Source organism: Periplaneta americana, chromosome 5 (genome assembly GCF_040183065.1).
Source record: "Periplaneta americana isolate PAMFEO1 chromosome 5, P.americana_PAMFEO1_priV1, whole genome shotgun sequence".
Lineage (NCBI taxonomy): Eukaryota > Metazoa > Arthropoda > Insecta > Blattodea > Blattidae > Periplaneta > Periplaneta americana.
The window spans coordinates 170,909,057-170,931,748 of NC_091121.1; the positions used below are offsets into that span (position 1 = coordinate 170,909,057).

Here is a 22,692-nt window from a genome sequence, read left to right on the forward strand (position 1 = left end):
AGTGGTAGAGCGCCTGACCGGAGAACAGGAAGTCGCAGGTTCAATTCCCGCTCGAGGTTGTGTAATTTTTCTTTCATACCATGGCATGATTGTGACTATAATAGTATTTAAATTCAATTCTTCTCGGATTCTCAGCCAGGTGAATTGGATAATTGCTTCCAAGCTTTCGATGACTAGCTCTGCCATCTTCTTCACGGATTGATGTGTCATGGGACCATGTCTAGCTGGTATATAAGCTGTCAGTAGGGCTTTCCTGAACAGTATCCACCCAAACATTCAGTTCACCAAAAAGTAGAAAAAAGATAGTTGTCGCCCCTTCTTGGATATTCTCATCTCCAGAAAGTCGGATGGCACACTGGACCACAGTATATATAGGAAACCAACACATATTGTGCTGACTTTTGGCTCTACAAGAAAAAGAAGTGGGTTCCTGGCTACAAGCTCTATCTTCCTCAAATACTGGAATGTTGATGGATAACAAATCTTTTAAGACTGCAGTCGCTCTATGTCTTGGATGAAAAATCTGCCAACCACATAAATGTGTATGTGGGGACGTTGTCGACACATATGATCATCACGCTCTGAGCTGTGTCAAGAGTAAGGGACGTTTGTTTAGACATGCAACAATTAACGACATAATCAAGAGAGCATTAATATCTTCTGGTATCCCTGCTATTTTGGAACCGACTGGGATTAGTCCCACGGATGGAAAGCGCCCTGATGGATTAACCTTGGTCCCATGGAGCAGAAGAAAATCGCTAATGTGGGATATGACATGCGTGGATACCTTAGCTCCATCCCACTTGCCATCAACTTCTAAAATCGCAAGCTCTGCAGCAGAATCTGCAGTACGCAGTAAACATAGTAAATACGTACACCTAGTAGACAATTACATCTTCATCGTCTTTGCTGTGGAAACACTAACCTCCTGGTGTAAAGAAGCAAAAGACCTGGTTTACGAAATTGGTAGAAGTTTGGTGGCTGTTACTGGAGACCCTTGCTGCACCAATTATCTGCAGCAACGAATAGGAATAGCCATCCAATGTGGAAACACAGTCAGCATTTTGGAAACCTTTCCAGACGCCAATTCTCTGGATGAGATTTTCCTTATTTGAATATCTGAAGTGATTGCAGTTTTCTTTTCCTACATAGGCTATTCGTACTTAAAAAAATCAGGAGTCACAATGAAATTTTGTATTTTCATTATTTATTTTTTATTTGCATATCGTCGTTGTTCCTGAAATAACTCCTATGTGACATATTTATCGATTTTCAGATTTTTGCTCTATTACTACTACTACTACTACTACTACTACTGCTACTGCTACTACTACTACTACTACTACTTACAGGCTTTTAAGGAACCTGGAGGTTCATTGCCGCCCTCACATAAGCCTGCCATTGGTCCCTATCCTGAGCAAGATTAATCCATTCTGTATCATCATATCCCACCTCCCTCAAATCCATTTTAATATTATCCTCCCACCTACGTCTCGTTCTCCCTAAAGATCTTTTTCCCTCCGGCCTCCCAACTAACACTCTATATGCATTTCTGGATTCGCCCATACGTGCTACATGCCCTGCCCATCTCAAACGTCTGGATTTAATGTTTTGCTCTATTAAATAACTTAAATAGTGATACAGCAAATAATAAAATCTCCTATATGTAATTATATTTCTTTGTTTCGAAAATGTAAGAATTCATAGTTTCCTATGTACGGCTGCCATAGGATGAATAAATGTGGCTTTTCTTCCTACTGAAAAATGGTATATTTTGCACATAGGAGTTATTGCAGAAACAACGACGATATGTATTTATAATCTATACCAGCGATTCCCAAACTTTTTCAGCCACGGAGCCCTTTTTGAAGCAAAAGTTTCTCGTGGAGCCCCAAGAAATGTTTACTTTTTAGTTTTATCTGTCTATGTCCTATGAAGCATATTTCACACGATACATAAACGGAAGTATGAATATATATATATATATATATATATATATATAATTCAAATAATGGACTTAAATTAATAAAAAATGGTTTGACATAAATCATATCTTTCTATCAACGAAAATAAAACCATAATTATTCCATCCTCATAGTCTGAAAAATGTAACAAACCTCCTACATCTACATTAAGTATTAAATTACATAATTCTGATTGTTGTCTTATACAGTGTAAATGTCCGATCATTATTAAAGAGTCCTCTGAAGTTAAGTAGCCGGCATAATTTTCGATAATCATTTAAAATGGAACCAACACATTGATTACCTTTGTAATAAATTACGTAAAATAGTATATTATTTTGTTTTATTGAGGAATTACTTGTCAATAAGTTTATTACGTACAATATATTTAACTTCATTTCAATCGGTAATTATGTATGGAATTATAGGATGGGGTAGCTCATTTAAATCCAATTTTAATCCACTTTACTTATTACAGAAGAAAATAATTAAAATATGTCTTCATAAACCTATTGATTTTCCATCTCAAAATTTGTTTCTAGACTTTAATGTACTTAACGTAAGACAAATTTATTATATTGTATTAATAAAATTCGTATATAAAAATCGAAATAATTTTGAATTGTATTCTCATAGTTATGAAACAAAAGGTATGAATTCTTTAAGATTGTTTGAACCAAAATGCAACACTGTTACAGTATTTAATCATAGGAGTAATTTAGGCCCAAGAATATAAAACAAATTTATATTTAAATATCCTAATCTTGTCAATTCTAATAGTTCTAATATTAAATTTAAAAAGTTATGTATGGATTTTATAAAAACTGAAAAATTGTAAATTTAATTCGAAATTTTCTCGGGCTTCCAGCCAGGTCATAAGTTGGTGATTAACCGACGTTTCGAGGATGTTCATCTTCCTCATCATTTAACATAATGATAATTTGATCATTTAACCCTGAAGATGAGGAAGATGAACATCCTCGAAACGTCGGTGGATCACCAACTTATAACCTGGCTGGAAGCCTGAGAAAATTTCGAATTATCACGTCGCCAGGAAAGTTTCAGTAGTTATTGTAAATTTAAATTTATATACTATAATTGCATAGTAGACATAAGACAAATTCTATTGTATAATTATTAATTTCAATTCAGGAATCCGCCCCTGAGCACGAGTTCTGCTCTTTCAGGGGCGAGCTAAAGTTTTTCTGTATATATTATATTTTATGTTACGATTATTAGCAAAATAATAAATAAATAAATAAATAAATTATATATATATATATATATATGCGGTATGTATATATATATATATATATATATATATATATATATATATATATATATAAATAAAGGAAACAATAGTAAAAAAGTACTGGATATAATTTATTTAAATCTACAAAATGATAGTAACATGTAGTTAAGATACAAATCAAGATTTCAGGTATAACTCCCTGTAAAGTTGATTTGAATAATTTCGAGGGAAAAATTGTTCCGGGACCGGGCATCGAACCCGAGACCTTTGGTTTAACGTACCAACGCTCTACCAACTGAGCTACCCGGGAACTCTACCCGACACCGATCCAATTTTTCCCCTTTATATCCACAGACCTCAAAGTGGGTTAAGATATTTAAAAATGTTACAATATTACATGTATACCCGAAGTTAATGTGAAGAATGTGCCTGTTTCTTGCGACAGAGTTTGTCAATGTCCGGTGTCATAGAAGTCAGCTGAAGACGTATATCGTCTTCTGTGTCCAAACAAGTTCGATATTTTGTTTTTGTAGCCGTGTACCTCGGAAAGGTCGTTTCACTGAGGTACACAGTAGGCTACCAAAAGGCAGTGAGAGAAATTTAGCTTTTGAACTTAGTATCAAATGATCCTCCCCTAACTTAGCCCAAAATGGTTTGCTTTTAAATGATGCCTGACAGGGGTTGTTCAAAATCATATCTATAAGGACCTCATATCTGAAGCAGTGAGGGCTGCTGGTTTTGACATCACTGGAAATGGATCTACGATCCACTCGTATTTCTTTAGAATCGATTCTTGAGTGCAGTGGCGTAGCATGAAATTTTGAGTAGGGGAAGCTAACTCAAGTTGTCTTTTATGCAATATGAGGAAACGTATTACAAAAATACAGTCTTAAAATAAATAGTAGTTAATTTCAAGTCAGCAGTCTAAGATTGGTTGGAACATCGTAAGTAACACCAATAAGGCATGACCTCAAATGATACGTAGTAAAATATGATTTCACGGTTTACACATATCTCTAACAAATAGACACGTATACGTATAACATTAGCTCACTCCCTGTCATACTTAGAGAAATCACAATATTAGTATCATTACGTAAGTATGCGTCTGTCTTTTGGTTGTGTCCTTCATTGACAGCAAGGGAGTCGGTCATTTGTTTTTTAAATCACACTTTTGTTCGTAAGTCAGTTTTGATAATACAATTGTCCTAAAAAATTCAAGTAAATTAGTGTCAGGAACTGTTATTTCGCTCATTATTTATTATATTAGCCACAATGCACACTAACACTTCAACTGAACACAACTGACGAAAAGGGATAACGCGGAAACTACTTATTTTAAATGGTAAAGCTAGCTTCTTTGCGAGCCTTGCGGCTAGGGTAGCTTAGAAAGGGATGGAAATCTGCGGGGTGGATTACACAGAAGAAACCGGTCTGCTTGGAAGCTGGTGTGTGCAGGCTTCTTGTTTACTGCTGCATCACAAATCATCCTGAGCTGCCGCATCACAATATTTAACGCGTAAATATAAATTCTATTAAAATTAATAAATAATTTTCTTCATAAACTGCAGGTTTATTATGAAATTATTATTAACTGGGGAAGCTGAGCTTTTTAGCTTACATTGACGCTACGCCACTGCTTGAGTGTCCCTTGGAAAGTATGAATTCATATTTTGAAGAAAATTGTCTAGGTTTTCTTTCATTATTGCTATGAATGAGACATTCATTGTTATGTTATTTTCTTCTATAAAGTTTGAAGACAATGATAAACGTAAGATCCTTATTGTCGACGCTTTCTATGTAGAACGCTATCTTTTTCTTCAGTGCGACAATTTCGTCATCAACATCGAATATAGTCTTCCGTTTACCTTGTATGTATATGCTGAATTCATTTTTGAAAAATGTCTGCCAAGTAACATAATTTTTACAACCATTCCTGATCATTCAAATAATCTGCTAGCAAACTGTTCTGGTAATTCAAAAGTGAAGAAACTTCCGTTCGAAGTTCATGTAATCGGGACAACGCTTTACCGCACGACAACCATCGCACTTCTGTGTGTAATATTACTAACAATGACTTGTGTATGCTACCCATATCTTCACACAGGATTTTAAGTAGCCTACACTGCGAAGGTCGTGCCTTAACAAAGTTGACAATTTTGACGGCGTTGTCTTTAATAACGCTGGAATTGTTTCGTTGTGAGGGCGTGTTGGTGTAGTACACAGTGACTACTTGTGCAGTTTTTAAAACTTTCTTGATCCTTGCAATAGCGCCAGCAACAGGACCTACCATGGCCTTTGCGCCATCTGTGCACACGTCAATGTAATTGTCCCACGGTATCGAGTTTTCAATGAAGAAGAAAAAAATTCAGTACCGCTTGCAGAGGATGGCAATGGCTGCAGAACAAAAAATTTCATGAAAAAAACCTGAAAATTCATACCGCACAAACATCATTAACATAGCTAATCCGGCAGACACCGTGGATTTGTCAAGCTGTAACGAAAATTTTGTTTAACTGATACGGGAAATCATGATATTTTTTACGTCTTTTCATATATTCTGGATTGGATTATGCACAGTGTTATTTGATAAGGACACACTGGAAATGAAGTTTGCAGTTTTCTCGTCCACCATGCACTTCACTACCTTCACTAATAGTGGTTTCATAAGAGTTTCAGCAAGGGTGAGGTTTACCAGCAAGAGCCTGGTCATGACTAACCAAGTATGACGTTTTCAGTGCTTTCTCGTTATTTGTATTTACACGAGGAGTTCGTCACTTTTTCTTTCGAAGTAGTCTGCAGTTTTATTTGTGAATTTTTTAATTGAGAAATGCCGTCTAAGCTTGGCAGGGAACATAGAACTACTGGGAAAAACTTTGTTACATTTCACACACTGTGGACGTTCATCAGTAAACTCAGTGAATCCCATGTCCAAATATAAATCACAATATTTTCGTTTGTTACTTTCAATACCTCTACACTAGGCATCGCAGACTCTGAGACAGGATCATGTTCAACATATTCCGAACTCAAATCCCAGGAATTCCCACTATCTTCTTTGAAAATAAGGTTATAGCTGTTGTTATCTCCCTTTGACTGAGCACTGGTTGAATGCTAATGACTCTTAGGTCTTAGGGAGTCCGTCTTAAGCCACAGTTCAGGTTCAACGAAAGTTTAGCTAACACATCTCCTATCAAATTAACATGCAGCTATACAGCATATATATTTTTTGAGGTAGCGTAACAGTCAATAGATTGTATATTCCACGTACCACGAATAACAAATGCTGCCTGCCCAGTATATAAAAAATAAAATAAATTTCGAAAATCATTGATTACTTGGGAAGCAAGAAAGATCAAGATAGTTCCAGTGACGAGTAAATCTGATATTAATGCTTCTATGTAGCAAGAAGAACGCAAATTACTTTCTCAGAAAGTATTTTTTTGCTTGATTGAAGTAGTTTCTGTTTTCCCCGCTAGAGACTAGATGGAATTAGCAATTTTTGTCATCTTCATAACTTCCGCGGACGGAGCCCCTGAGAATCATTCGCGGAGCCCTAAGGGCTCCGCAGAGCACACTTTGGGAACCGCTGATCTATACAGTACTAATAATAAATCTGTAGCCGAAATTTTTGTGGTAATTTTCGATTTTCCAAAAATAATTGGTCCTAACATATATAATTAACCACCCTGAAACCGAAAATCGCTTTTTTTTTATTTTTGTTGGTATGTCTGTCTGTCTGTTTGTCTGTCTGTATGTTTGCTACCTTTTCACGCGATAATGGCTGAACCGATTTCGATGAAAATTGGAATATAAATTAAGTACGTTGTAACTTAGATTTTAGGCTGTATGACATTCAAAATACATTATTTAAAAGGGGGGGAGGTTATAAGGGGATCTGAATTAAATAAATCGAAATATCTCGCTTATTATTGATTTTTGTGAAAAATGTTACATAACAAAAATTTCTTTAAAAATCATTTCCGATAAGTTTTATTCTTTGAATAATTTTGATAGGACTGATATTTAATGAGATAAATGAGTTTTAAAATTAAAATAACTACCATCTAAGGCGGTGTAATGAAATAAACAAATGAATTCGTCTTCAAGGGGCCTTGGTCAACAACAATCGAAAGCTATGAATCATAGCCTACAGAGAATGTTTCTGTGTTTGTATGAAGTAATATCGGAAGCTAAATTAACCGATTTGTGTAATTAATTATTTTTTCACCATTGGAAACTGTAGTTTCTCTGTATGGACATAATGCTATAATGTTATTACAGTAACTTCTGAATGAATTGAGGACAGGTAAGATTAAAATAGCTTCTTATGCACAAACAACTTGATAGGTTATTCTGTGTATTCGTTTCCTGTATTTCTTAAAATAATGTTTATCTCAGAGAATTAACGAACCATAAGAGTGTATTGATTTAGTATGCAGTAATAATATGTTAGCTTAGCTTTCCATTATTTTATAATCCAAATTTTAACTATGCTCAATTGAATCGTGTTAAAATACATAAAATACATATGCATTAAATGTAATGCAAAAAAATTGGATAATGAGCCAAGCAGATTATGTTGCGCTGTTGTAAAATAAAATTTTCCTCCTGAGATTCAAGAGCCCCCATAACAAATTAAAAACTTACTTATCAGTGTACATCCGTTATCAACACATTTTTTATATAATATAATATAATATAATATAATATAATATAATATAATTTAAGTTATTTGAAGGGTTCAGAACCATAGTGGCCCAAGCGCCATTTACTGAATACGTAGAAAACAAGGGTTAAAATTAAGTTATTATCATAATTCAATGGAAACATATAGCAAGTAAAATAAAGTATACACGTTAAATCTATATGATATGTCTGTCTTCTTTAAAGTATGGATGCATGTAATACAAATTAAGAAACATGTTAAAGGAATTGTCATTGCACCAAATGAGTGGTCTCTGGACCAAAATGATCGCATTTTAATTATTTAAATACAATTTCAATTAAGTAACATATTAAACGATTTATCCTTCTATCAAACACGAATCTTCCCTGGATCAAATGTCCTATTTTAATTATGTAATTACTTTATATTTATTTCTAATGGGTGCAGCGGAGCGCACGGGTGCGGCTAGTGTATGAATATGTTGTATTTATTGTCATTGTTACATTAGAAATACCACTGTTACATCGTAATCAGTCTCCTTGGTAACACAAAACATGCATTTCAAGCTCAGAGTGTTTCTTCGATTTTGCATCACCGTAAGTATAATTGTTATTTTCTAAGTTTTCCCTGCAGTCCGAACCAATTCAATAAAAGTTATACAACAATTTTATTTCGTTTTATTTTGAATACAATTCCATGTATGCATTTGCATGTAAGGGTATCAAGGTTGACACTGCACCAGGTGAAGATGGAGTCAGAATGAAGGTCATTAAAGAGCTTCGTTTATATAAATCTCTTTCATTGATTGCCACATATATGCTCCATTGGGGACATGTTCCGCCGTGCCTTCGACGTGCACGCACAATTCTGATTTATAAGGATGGCGATCCAGATATTCTTAAGAACTGGCGTCCAATTACGATCTATTCTGTTCTGCGCAGAATTATTGAGCGTGTATTAGATATCAAGTTACGATCTTATCTTGATTTAAATCTTAACCAACGAGGTTTTATGTCTGGTCCAGGTGTTTTCCTAAATTCCTCTATTGTTAATGGATGCCTTAAGGATTCAAAAGTTAATAAAAAGGATTATTGTGTAGTTTTTCTGGACATCTCTAAGGCGTTTGATCATGTCTCTCATCAACACATTGAACAAACCCTCAATGCTATGCCTATACCTCGAAAACTCAAGGCGCTTATAACATCGCTTTTAATAGGAAATTCTACTACTATCACTATTAATAAAACTACAAAGACAGCCCCTATAATAATCAAGCAAGGAGTTGCACAGGGGGCTCCACTCTCCAATTCTATTCAATGTTGCCATTGACTTCGTGATGAAGGAATTAAGCGAAAGTAATATCTCTGGAGAATATGGATACAATATATCACCTCAATTAAATAATCTTTCCATTCTTGCATTTGCGGATGATCTAGTATTATTGTGTAAAAATAAATCTGCCGCTCAATATTCAACATCGCTGACTATGAATTCCTTAGCTAGAATTGGTCTTGAGGTAAACCCGCATAAAAGTAGTGTTATACTCCTACGTAAAGGATGTCTCTGCTCTGATTCCCTCACCTTGATCGATGGACAAGAAATATCTTGTATCAAATCGGATGAAGTTATAAGATATCTTGGCATTACTTTTAATGATGAAATAAAATTTAATGCGGCGCAACTAATTGAAAAACTGACAAAAAATCTTAATCAGCTGGTCACTTCACCCTTACTCATGCCTGACCAAAAGATAAATATATTAAATCAATATATCTGGCCTCAGTTGGTTTACCCCTTCCAATGTGCTCCTTTAAAAGATCTTAAAGTAAAATTTCTATCTGATATTGACAAATTAATTCGCAGCGCTGTTAAGGAAATAATTAACATTCCTACTGACACCCCGGATGCTATGTTGTATGCACCAAGAAGATTGCGAGGTTTAAGGAGTATTTAAAGCCCAGTGGGAAGCTTACCTTCAGCACTTAAATATATGTCAAAGACTTTTACACGTTGACAATCCTCATGTAGCAGCCACTCGAAATCTTCCAAACGAAATTGAACATTGCATCAAACAATTACCAATTACCTTCGATTGCTCTGAACGTATTTCTTCTCAAAAACTAAGAAAAGCATTGCGTGAAGATTCTTTTCAGCAATGGATCAAATTGAAAAGTAAAGGTTTGGGAGTTGTTTTCTATTCTCACTGGACGAAAGGTAATTCGTGGATCTCAACCAAAAAGGGACTTTCGAGCAGTCAGTGGACGCAAGCCATTAAGATGAACTGTAATACAATACCTGTACGTACTTTCCCTGGTAGAACTCTTGACTCAACCCGTTGCAGAAGATGCGACGAGCAAGAAACGCTTCCTCACGTCTTGGGTTTCTGCCGTCATGGAGAATTGCTCCGAATCAACAGACATATTACGGTTCGTTCTCTCATCGCAGCTTCAATCCGTCAGAATGCTTCCTATGAGGTTTATGAGGAGGTTGGTTGCGTCTCTTCTGATGGCTCTACTAGACGTGCTGATATCATCATAATTGATCGACAGAAGGATAAGGGTGTCATTCTTGATCCCACAATCCGTTTTGAGATGCATGAGCAACAGCCACAAGAGGTGTGTCGTGAAAAACAAGTCATATATGAGCCTTGTTGTCAGCATCTTGGAGCACAATACCACATTACACATTGGACAGTTTTTGGGCTCATGTTCGGTGCCCGTGGCACGATCCCACGTGAAACTTTAAATCAACTTAAACAATATAAAATTTCTGATGCAACGATTGATGCCATAGGATCTCACGTGTTAAAATCATCCTTAGCTATAATTAGTAATCATTTGTACCCAACAAAATTTTTATTGTAAATGATTTCCTACGTTTTCTTATCTTAATGTTTTTTCTTTTTCTTTCCAAGTGTCACAAAATTGTTTTGTTTACTTATTATACTTTATGAATTGATTAGTAGGCCGATCTATCGAACCCTTATTCAGGGCGGCTTTTGTTTCTACAAATTATCTGGAATTCTGAGAGCTGAATGGGAAGCCAGTATTCAACACTATAACATCTGTAGGAGACTGGAACACGTGAATGATGCACATCTACATCACATGAGAAATCTAGAAGAGGAGAAGAAAACTTCTCTCACGCACCTGAAGATTGCTCCTCAAATTAAAGGAAAACACCTCCGAGAAGTTCTCAGAAAACAATCATTCCAGTCATGGTGCCAGCTCGCACATAAAGGCAAAGGTGTTTGTACATATGAAGAATGCCCCAAAGTCAACTCCCGAATCTCCTCTAAAAAGTGTCTTTCGTCCTCGGAATACATCAATGCCATCAAGATGTCTTGCAACGTCACCGCAGTGAGATCTGTCCCTGGCAGAACCTTCAGTACTACCCGTTGTTGCCATCCTGGCTGCAGCGAGACAAACACTTGGCCACGTACTGGGGTTTTGTGAGAAGGGAGAGCTACTGCTTAACAACAGACACCATCGTGCCCATACAGCAATTGCCAATCTCCTAAAAACAGAGGATGGGAAGTACATGAGGAGATTCATTGGTATCTGAAGATGATTCTCATAGAAGAGTCGATATAATTGCCATCAATAGAAGAACCCAGAAAGCGATTTGTCTTAGACCCTACGATTTGCTTTGAATGAGACACGATCAGGCACTGCAGATAAATGATGACAAGCGAGCTAAATATTTACTTTGTCTTCCTTACCTCAGTGAAAAAGATGGCATTTCGCTTTACAACTGGGATGTTACAGGCTTACTATTTGAAGTGAGGGGTTGCTTACCAAAATTTACATGTAATATCCTTAAATTCTTTAAAATTCCCTTTTATAAGTTGTGATGGAAATTCTGAAGGTCTCTCTTCAAATTCTACATTAACATTTATATATTAACACAAATTTTTGTTTTAATGTACAAATTAAATAATTATTTTACTCATTTCATTTTCCTCAATCTTTTTATATTTCTTAATTCCAGATCCCAGCAGTCAACCTCACTTGAGGACGGTACTAAAATTTATTTAAAATCATCAGTCCTTAAGTGAGGTTGACTGCTGGGATTTAAATAAATTTTAGTACCAGTAGTAGTATTACAAAACCACGGCATGGCGCGTCCTCAGGTTGCGGATAGAGGAGACGGCCTCCAGATATGGAGGGTAGCTGCGAATATATTGAATAAGCAGTCGTGGACAGCCGATAAGGGGTGGTCCTCCAGCTTGGGGGTTGGGTGAAGGGCTAACAACCCATCACCGTAAAAAACAGCTTGTTACGAATCCCTACAATAAGCCTTGGAATAGGACTGATTCTCGGGCACGACCACAGCAAAGGAATAAGGTTTTGAGATTTGAGTTAGAATTTATAAAACAGTTATATTACCGGTTCTTCTGTATGGTTGTGAAACTTGGACTCTCACTCTGAGAGAGGAACATAGGTTAAGGGTGTATGAGAATAAGGTGCTTAGAAAAATATTTGGGGCTAAGCGGGATGAAGCTACAGGAGAATGGAGAAAGTTACACAACGCAGAACTGCATGCATTGTATTCTTCACCTGACATAATTAGGAACATTAAATCCAGACGTTTGAGATGGGCAGGGCATGTAGCACGTATGGGCGAATCCAGAAATGCATATAGAGTGTTAGTTGGGAGACCAGAGGGAAAAAGACCTTTAGGGAGGCCGAGACGTAGATGAGAGGATAATATTAAAATGGATTTGAGGGAGGTGGGATATGATGATAGAGACTGGATTAATCTTGCACAGGATAGGGACCGATGGCGGGCTTATGTGAGGGCGGCAATGAACCTTCTGGTTCCTTAAAAGCCATTTGTAAGTAAGTAAGTAGTATTACAAATGTACCGGTACTGTTTTTACATGTTAACTCTGATGATGTTTATTCTTTAAACCAGCGTTTCTCAAACTTTTCTGAAGTGGGGACCACTTTTTTAAGTCAGAACAGTTCCGTGGACCACCTTACTCTTGTTCCCTTTGAAAGCAAATTTATCATTTTGTACCATATTATAATATTAATATATACTTACATTTTAATGTAGAAATAATTAATTAAAATTAATTTAATACAATTAATTTTATATTAGTATTAACTAATTAAGTTAATGTTAATAGAAGAAAATTTCTTATATCGTCATCTGTAAAAAGAGAAATAAAAAAATTAAAGCAGAAACATGCCCAATTTTCAACAAGAAAAGATGCAATTTTGCATGTTCTATTATTGGTGTACGACGTACAGTACGTGACCATTTCAATGTGCAAACTATTAAGAAAGTCATAAATACATGAAAAGGTTCGGTTCTTTGGTCCTGTTATGAATTTGGGTAGCCCCTAGCTGGGTTACAGGCACAGCGCCAGATGTGCACGGAAAAGATAGCGAGAAACACCACGTTCATAGTGCTTTAAATCCCTCTTTTGTTGCTGAGAATAGAGTGGGAAGTCGATAGACGGGTAGGGTAGGCCTAAATAAATTTAATAAAATGTCAGTATTGGGAGAAAAAGTGAAAGGCAATTGCCATGTGTCATTTACAAACTCTGAGATTTTCAGCTATAGTGTGATATGCAATTCGTTTGAATTTTATTTTTTCTTCTGTCTTTTTTGAAGGACCACAAGGGCAGACCTCTAGGACCACAGGTGATCCGCGGACCGTAGTTTGAGAAACGCTGCTTTAGACATATTGTTTTATACCGGGCAACTATTCCAAACACATAAATGATATAAAAAATTACTCACCTGTCTTTCAACTTTAACCACTCTTGATGCTAAACTAATTTTTGAGGCATAAACGTCTTTTGCTTTGGAACCTTGTTTACCAAGAATCTGGTCCAACCTATAAAATAATTCAATTTGAATAAATGTCATGATATAACATAAATGAATACCTATCTCAGACTAAACTAATGAAGTACACCATTAAAAATTAATATGATTTTGAGTAAAATTGTAATAATTTATATTTTCAGTTCTAAGTGGCTTTGAAGAAATTAAGCTAAAATCAAGTAATCAAATTTAGTTCCAGAAAATAGTAATTGAAATTTGGTTCACAGAATTTCACATACACTATTTTACTATTTTCCCTAAACACGACTATATTACAATGGAGTGGTTACTAATTCACGTGGAGTTTGATTGTATGTTAAGAATGAGAATAAGTTCAATTTTAGTATTTAAAATTTAAAGACTTCTCTTTATAAACCTTTAATTTTGATATTAATGAAATGAAATACAAACATACTACATCTTTTCCAGTTGTATTTCATTGTATTTTATATTTGTCATCTGTATTTCAGATTAGTCAATTCAATTTCAGATAGTACGGTATCAATTGTATTTTAGAAAACATCAATTGTATTTCAGATTTGTAATTTAATTTCAGATAGTATCATTTTTATTTCAGATTAGTCAATTCAATTTCAGATAATATCAATTGTATTTCAGAAAACATCAATTGTATTTCAGATTTGTCAATTGTATTTCAGAAATATCGTTTGTATTCAGAGGTTATGGTTGGCACCTTATTCTCCAATGTTAAATCCAATCGAGATCATTTGGTGTAAAGTGAAGACGTACGTAAAAACCCATCTTGGAATTCCTGACGTCATAGCTCCTGGTGTTGTAGGCTAATTTACCTACTGTAAAGAGTAAAATTGTTGAAGTAACACACATAATATTGTTGGTGGTGATTGTGCTCATGCAGTACAACACAATACAATTCATCAAGCTGCAGCTTTAGCTATGGTGAATGGTGTCGGATACTTAAATGCAATAGAGTTGAGGATTTTTAAAATTCATTTTCCTTTTTTTTAAATATATGTTAAAATCTCAAGTAGGTCTACATTTGTTATTTTGTGAAATAAAAGTGACTATGCAATCTTAAATGCATTGTTTATTTTCTGAAATACGTTTGATACCATCTGAAATACAATTGACAAATCTGAAATACATTTGATACCATCTGAAATACAATTGACAAATCTGAAATACATTTGATACCATCTGAAATACAATTGACAAATCTGAAATACATTTGATACCATCTGAAATACATTTGATACCATCTGAAATACAATTGACAAATCTGAAATACATTTGATACCATCTGAAATACAATTGACAAATCTGAAATACATTTGATACCATCTGAAATACAATTGACAAATCTGAAATACATTTGATACCATCTGAAATACAATTGACAAATCTGAAATACATTTGATACCATCTGAAATACAATTGACAAAACATCCTCCCTAATTTAAAGTTTAAATAAAGGACAGATGGATCAAAATAAGGAAACTGTATTAATATGAACTGTACCATATCTAAACAGTGGGAAATTTAGGTTGACATGCGTTGCCAAAGCGATATATTTTTTTTAATTTTATTGGGTTATTTTACGACGCTGTATCAACATCCAGGTTATTTAGCGTCTGAATGATATGAAGGTGATAATACTGGTGAAATGAGTCCGGGGTCTAACACCGAAAGTTACCCAGCATTTGCTCTTATTGGGTTGAGGAAAAACCCCGGAAAAAACCTCAACCAGATAACTTGCTCCGACTGGGATTCGAACCCGGGCCACCTGGTTTCGCAGCCAGACGCGCTGACCGTTACTCCACAGGTGTGGACTATAGCGATATCAAATGACATGCGCAAAACAACAAGAATTGAATAGGACATTGAATACACGGAATTGACATTCAATTAGTACAAATTGTAATCTGTAACGAATTCCAACTATGTCATGGACAGGTGAGGAACGAGCTTATGCTGTGGTATCATTTCTGGTAAGTGGTAATTCCGTTGTCGCTACTCAGATGTTTCCCGGATGCTTAATTTCTTCACGTGGCGACGTCCCCTGGCCGGCATGATCACCAGACCTTACACCATAAGATTTTTTTCTATGGGGGCATCTTAAGGTGTTCAAACATCGGCCGAGGACTTTGCCAGACCCAAGAAATGCAATACAGGAAGAAATTGGTCTTATTCCTCAAGAAATTCTAGTTAGAGTGATGCAGAATTTCCGAAGTCGCATTCAACAATGCATTGATAGTGAAGGACAGCACTTGAGAGACACGTTATTCAAAAAATGAAAAATTCGCACTGTTAAGATACCATTCATACCAGTTTCTTTATTTTGATCCATCTGTTTTTTATTTAAACTTTAAATTTGGGAGGATGTTTTGCCGCACCCTGTACAACTAATACTATCTGAAATTGAATTGACAAATCTGAAATACAATCGATATTTTATGAAATACAACTGGAAAAGGTGTAGAACCTATTTTTTAATATTAAATGGCCACTATGTGGCACAGCATTCGGAAACAAAAGAGTGTTGAAAATTAACATAAAATGTATAAAAAAAGTATAAAGATAAATTCTTTTTTATGAACCACGTCATTATACGAACAAAACAATTTGTTGCATTTATATATCATACGAATTTCTATGAGTTGTTCTTAGGAAAACAGTGCAATTTGATAGAATGTGTGCAATATTATTTTGTACCTTAAGAAGTGAGGAAAAGGAAGCTCTTCAACAGAACATTGAGATATGTATTGGTTGTTGAAATTGAAGCAACATTGAATTGTTTAATGAACCTACCTGAATTGCAGATTTTTAACTCGATTCAAGAGATCCGCATGCCCAGATGAATATTGCTCTATCACATCCTTAACATCGTAAGGTTTAAGAGCTTCTCTGAACTTCTTACGTGCCACAAAATACTTCAGCTACGGGCAAGACAATAAATAAACACCATTCGTAACCGTGAGACACACGACAAACCACACCAACGAAGAGACATAACACAAAAAACAAAAGAACATTACATAAGAAGTGTTTGAACACAACAAAGAAACTTGCATGTCACTTCTTGCAGTTGTCATGTTTCCTTGTGCAAATTATTTGCTTAATCCACGTTTTCTGCCAACAATCAGTTTTAAAGTTTGAGTGAAATAAAACTGGAAATTGGCTTTTCCGTGCAGTAGAGTAGAAAATAAACAGAATGCTTCTAATCAGAGATGCAAATGAGCAAAAAGTGCACCTAAACCCTTAGTAATATACATATTTCATTACCGGTAACTAGTTAATTATAATGTACATATTTATTTATCTTTTATTATCCTTGGATTAAAATTACATTTTAGCCTAGTTTCTGAATAAATGAAAGCTAGAATTTCAAACAGTATTTCAAAATAGTACATGCCAACAAAACACGTTTAATTTTGATATTTGAAAATATACGTATATATTAATTATTTATTATTGTAATAATCGCAAACAATTACCGGTACCGTAAAGTGGGGAGACTTTGAATGCCGAGGTGACTTTGAACAGTAATTTAGCACCTTTCTAAATTAAATGATGTACCTATTGCGAAAAAACTGAACTAGTTTATTGACAACTTAAACAGTTTTATCGCAATTGGGTACAGCATTTAATTTAGAAAGGTGCTAAATTACTGTTCAAAGTCACCTCGGCATTCAAAGTCACCCTGCTTTACGGTACCGGTACTAAAGTTTTCAGACTAATTCTCTCAAAAGATGAAAGAATGCAAAAATAAGAAAGAACACACAGTAAAATTATTATATACTAGAAGTATGGACAGTACATTTATTCTAAAACTGTTAAAATGAACTGAAATACAGAATTTCAGCGAATTATGTGAACTACCGTACTGGAATAAAAATATAAACGTTACTTTATCTTTAGAAGCATCATGCAGATTTTCGTGTAATGCTAAGAACAAATGGATTCATAATTTTCTCTATTTTTGACGTGCAGAATCGTTCAGTAGTTTCAATTCAGAACCTGTTTATGTGAAAAATATTTTAATTTTTAATAATACAAAACGGTCATATGATATACTAAAAATTTCGGAGAAATGTGCCCCACAAAATGTGCAAACACGCGTAAACACACACACACACACTCACGCGCACACAAAAAACACTCTTAAGATAAAAGAAATTATGTTACACTCCACTTATCCTAATGATCTACACTGAATTGTGCTTCCAAGTCAGTCTTTATCAAAATAAAATAATTCTACTTCTAGCATTTGTTAAAATCATTCTAGCATTATCCCATCATAATTCTGAAATACAAATATAACAATAGAGAAAAAAATGAACTGAAGTGCGATTATTTCTCTTGCTCATGCTAGCTTCAGAACAAAAGAAAGCTTTGCAGTATTATTAGTTCTAAAGATTAATGGCTTCCAACACCAGGCACACCTTATAAAATTCAATATTCATACCATTTCATTGTTTCATATTTGTAGTTATTAAATAACTACTGTTATTTATCAATTCCCGACAAGTAGAGTATTATAAATAAAAAATGAAACCAATCTGTATGTGCAATGAACATAATATACTGTAGTTCGACCAAAAACAAAGTAGGCCTAGATAATACAGCCATTTAATGGCTGGAAAATATGTATGGAATTAGACAGTTTATAATGGTGACATCTCTAGATATCTTGAACTTAAAATTCCAAATTCATTACAGGCCTATCTTCATTGCCACCTTGATATACAAGGTGGGTCATAAGTCGCTTTCCCCAATATTCTTTCTTAGATTTCATACTTGTACACATATACAGATAACGTGGCTAAGTACAGATAATAGCTGGTGTAATAAGAGTAATAACCATGTTCATGCGTCAACTGTTTTTCCGATGTCATGTCTTGTTATTGTTTTGTTTTATTGTGTTGGGTTGAATCTCTATACAATAACTGCTAGTTTCTTACAATGAATCGCAAATTAATCCCAGAACAGCGTGTTTTTGTGCTACAATGTTGGTGGAAGCATAGTAAGAACACAGCATTTGTGACAGCAGACTTTGAGACAAGATTTTCTGATGTTCAGAATCTGCATCAATTGTAACAGATGATCAAACAGTCATTAGTGAAAATCGATGAAAATCGTGAGTTATGTTCTGCCATCTGTAAATCAGTGTCTAAACGTTGTAAATGATGTATTGAGAAACAGAGTAATTGGAGACTATAATGTAGACGACTTCAGACTGTATAGAACGCCGAAAATGGCTATTTTCGATATTGGGTAAAAATCTAACTGGTGGTATTGTGATACAGTGTAAGAAAGCACAAACAAATGTCCAAACTTTTTCAAGGACATCAACGTCTTCGAATTTGTTCGAAGAAGAGATTCTAAAGTAAAAACACAAGGAATAAGAACATAAAAGTTCAGTCAGGGACACAAGAAGTCCGATACTGCATCAAAATCAAAGAAGAATTAAAAAAAAAAAAGAAAGAAACAGAGTCTCCATTTTGAACAAAATCTGTAAAGGAATGTGTAGTCAAATGTAAGTTGAATGTAATTAAATGTAAGAAAGTGTTTGGGAAAAGCGACTTTTAACCCACTCTGTATGTACAGAATGAGTTAAAAGTCGTTTTCTCCAAACATTTCCTTATATTTAAAGATGCAACCCAACACAATAAAACAAAACAACAATAACAAGAAATGACATCGGAAAAACAGTTGAGGCACGAACTTGGTTGTCAACTCATCACTTATTACACCAGGTATTCGTTTATTCAAGTATGTGTGTATAAGTATAAAACCTAAGAACGAATATTGGGTAAAGCGACTTTTGACCCACTCTGTATATCAGCTTCTGAAATAATACACACCATCTTAAATGAGGCCAATTATTTTACCTCCAATAACCAAATACATTGCTCCCTGAATGTTAGAAAGAAATGTTATGGTTTATTTAACGACGCTCGCAACTGCAGAGGTTATATCAGCGTCGCCGGATGTGCCGGAATTTTGTCCCACAGGAGTTCTTTTACATGCCAGTAAATCTACTGACATGAGCCTGTCGCATTTAAGCACACTTAAATGCCATCGACCTGGCTCGGGATCGAACCCGCAACCTTGGGCATAGAAGGCCAGCGCTATACCAACTTGCCAACCAGGGCGATTGCTCCCTGAATAATTCATAATTGCGTTAATTTTTTTAAGCGAACTACATAATTTGATTAGAAAATTTCGGCAATATTGAATCATTGTACAATTAAAAAAATAGCCTAAAAATGCTTAATAATGCATTTAATTTCTTTATTTGCAAGGAGCTGATATTCTTTATCTCTAACAATGGATACGATTTAATTTATGATTTCTCATACGCAGTTTGTTTTTATAAGATTAAAATTACAGTAAACTGTATCAATTAAATGGCACAGAATTGGTCAAAATAAATTTTACGCAGTAACAAATGAAAACGATAGCTTACTTAAACTTATACCAAATAATGAATTTTGACGACTACTGTCACACAGCTGTGCTTCTCTTTGCAAATTCACAAGTCTCCTATATTTTATTTTACAATTATGCCAAAATTATTATTGTAGTTAAAAAATTCGACAAATGTAGAGTTACGAGGTGTGTTAAAAAATATTGAACCTTGGTCGACAAAAATACATTTATTCATACACAATACATTTACTCTAATCTCCTACAATGTTGTCGCCTTGGTAATGCACACACTTCTCCCAACAGTTCCATCATTGTTGGAAGCACTTTTGGAACTCATCTTTTGGAATGATGTTCAGCTGGACCATTACGTTCCACATTATGTCTTCTTTTGATTCAAATTGGGTGCCTTTTAGTGGCATTTTCAACTTGGGGAATAACCAAAAACCACATGGAGCAATGTCGGGGCAGTAGGGAGCAGTGGCGTGCAGTGCTATTTCTCGATGGGGAACAGGTCAGAAACAACACTAATAATAATAATAATAATAATAATAATAATAATAATAATAATAATAATAATAATAATAATCTGTATTATGATGTAGCAACATTATCAATTCTTTTTTTTTTACTTCATTTACAACTTAATTAGAAAAAGAGTATGTTAATATAAAACAAATTAATGATATTATATTATCGTTATTATTATTAAACCTAAATATATAACACCGTTAACTAAAAATAAATAAACCTAAATTAAACCTACAATTTACCGCTTGACGAGCACCCAGTTAACCATTTCACAGAATTACAGTAACTATTTTGAAAATGTCTTGTATAAGATTTTGTTCTAGTTTTAAGTTCTGTAAGGAGAGGAGTAGGTTTGCCATTCAAAATAACCGCGCTTTTCTCAGCAAAATTTATCGAACTAAACGCTCTCGACTTCTGCTGATCGATAACACAACACTCGCTGTCTTGGTTCGCATCATGACGCTCGCGCTCTCTCTCTTTGAAGCTGGAACAGGCAGGAGTCACCTGTTCCATTGCCAGTATTTCGTCAGATTTAACTCAGGCCGCGAATATGTAAATCGTACGGATTTTTTTAGGAACTATTGTATAATTTCACACACATTATTATGTCACACGAAAAACTCTTCGAACTTAATTGTTTTCCGAATTATCACTATATAAATAAACTAGCTTGATGAAACAGTATATTCCACACTCCTCAGTACTCCGCGAGGGAAGAGGTAACTTTACAGCTTCCAACGATACTCGGGTAATTTCGTGTCCACTCGAGCCTGCTTCGGAGGAAACACTGCTTGAGACTCCCACTCACATCATCACGCACAGCAGGCGAGAAGGGCTCGAGTTGTTTGCACTTCGCTGCAATAAGCCTGCTAACGATAGCTGTTTTCGCTTTTCGAAAACTGCAAGTAGGTCTATCCATTATAATGAAGACATATCTCACAATCTCAGTTAAGGGGGCAGGGAGGAAGGGAACAGCCTGTTCCCTCTGTTCCATAGAGGAACCGCCACTGGTAGGGAGTCTGACGAATCATGGGAATACTGTGTTTGGTCAAGACAGTCTAAATCAGATGCGAAAAATGGGAGGGTGCATTATCGTGATGGAGCTGTCAAGTTGTCGCTGCCCACAGATCTGGTCAAAATTGAATGTACCAATCCACTTACCCCCATCTCGTCCGCAAGTTCTCGGAATGTAATACGACGATCCTGCATGACCATCCGCACTTGGTCACTGACATTGCTTCATTTTGGCTTGTTGGGGGTCTACTACAGTGATGTCAACGAGAGCATAAGCGTGCCTCATCGCCCATATGCACTGTTCAGAGCATGTACGGCATGCAGATGCAAGTCACTGATGAACTCAAGGGTTGTACATAAGACCTTGAGGAAGAAGTCGTTCAGTAAGTTTCAGGCTGATGGGACGCTTGACTTCTTAAGAGTGAAAGAGGAGATAATGTTTTTTGTTTGATAAATGGAAAGCATTTAGTTACAAAGAGAAGCAATGTGAAACGCCTGAAATTATTAACTGAGGTCATGTTGCAGGAAACATAATTTCCCCGGACATAAGAAGGTTGGTGTCGGCAAAAACAAGAACAAAAATATCTATATTAGGCGAGAAATCAGAAATTTAAATTTGTTTCTAAAATGTGCTGTTCATATAATAAGTACATTATTAAGTATGTAACAGTTACAAAGCAATTAATTATGTAGGCCACATTATCTAAAACCGCTAAGATAAAGAAAATATACTAAGTTTATTATTTGTCGCAGGCCTATTATTTCATTTTTCCATATGCATAATGTCCTGTAATTTATTTTACTTTTGTATTGGTAAGTTTAAAACAGGAAAACAGTGTTTTTATACTAGTTATATAAATTATTATATAAAAATTGATTATATTCTAGCTGTTACCGTAACTGATAATTATATAAAATTAATTATTCTAGCTATTTTGTGAAACTATATAAGTTAAGACGAAGAAGAAGCTATGTATATTATTTATAGTATCCTACTATTTTTTAATTCATACA

At 35.0% G+C, this 22,692-nt stretch overlaps 1 protein-coding gene across 1 annotated transcript in view; it reads right to left on the reverse strand.

The window, feature by feature from the left end:
• LOC138700278 (potassium voltage-gated channel subfamily KQT member 1-like) overlaps window positions 1-22,692 on the reverse strand; it is a 677,493-nt gene that overhangs the window by 37,829 nt on the left and 616,972 nt on the right. Inside the window, exon 11 of the mRNA XM_069826783.1 lies at window positions 13,639-13,735. Within this exon, the coding sequence (XP_069682884.1) occupies window positions 13,639-13,735 (97 nt within the window). The remainder of the gene's footprint in view (window positions 1-13,638; window positions 13,736-22,692) is intronic.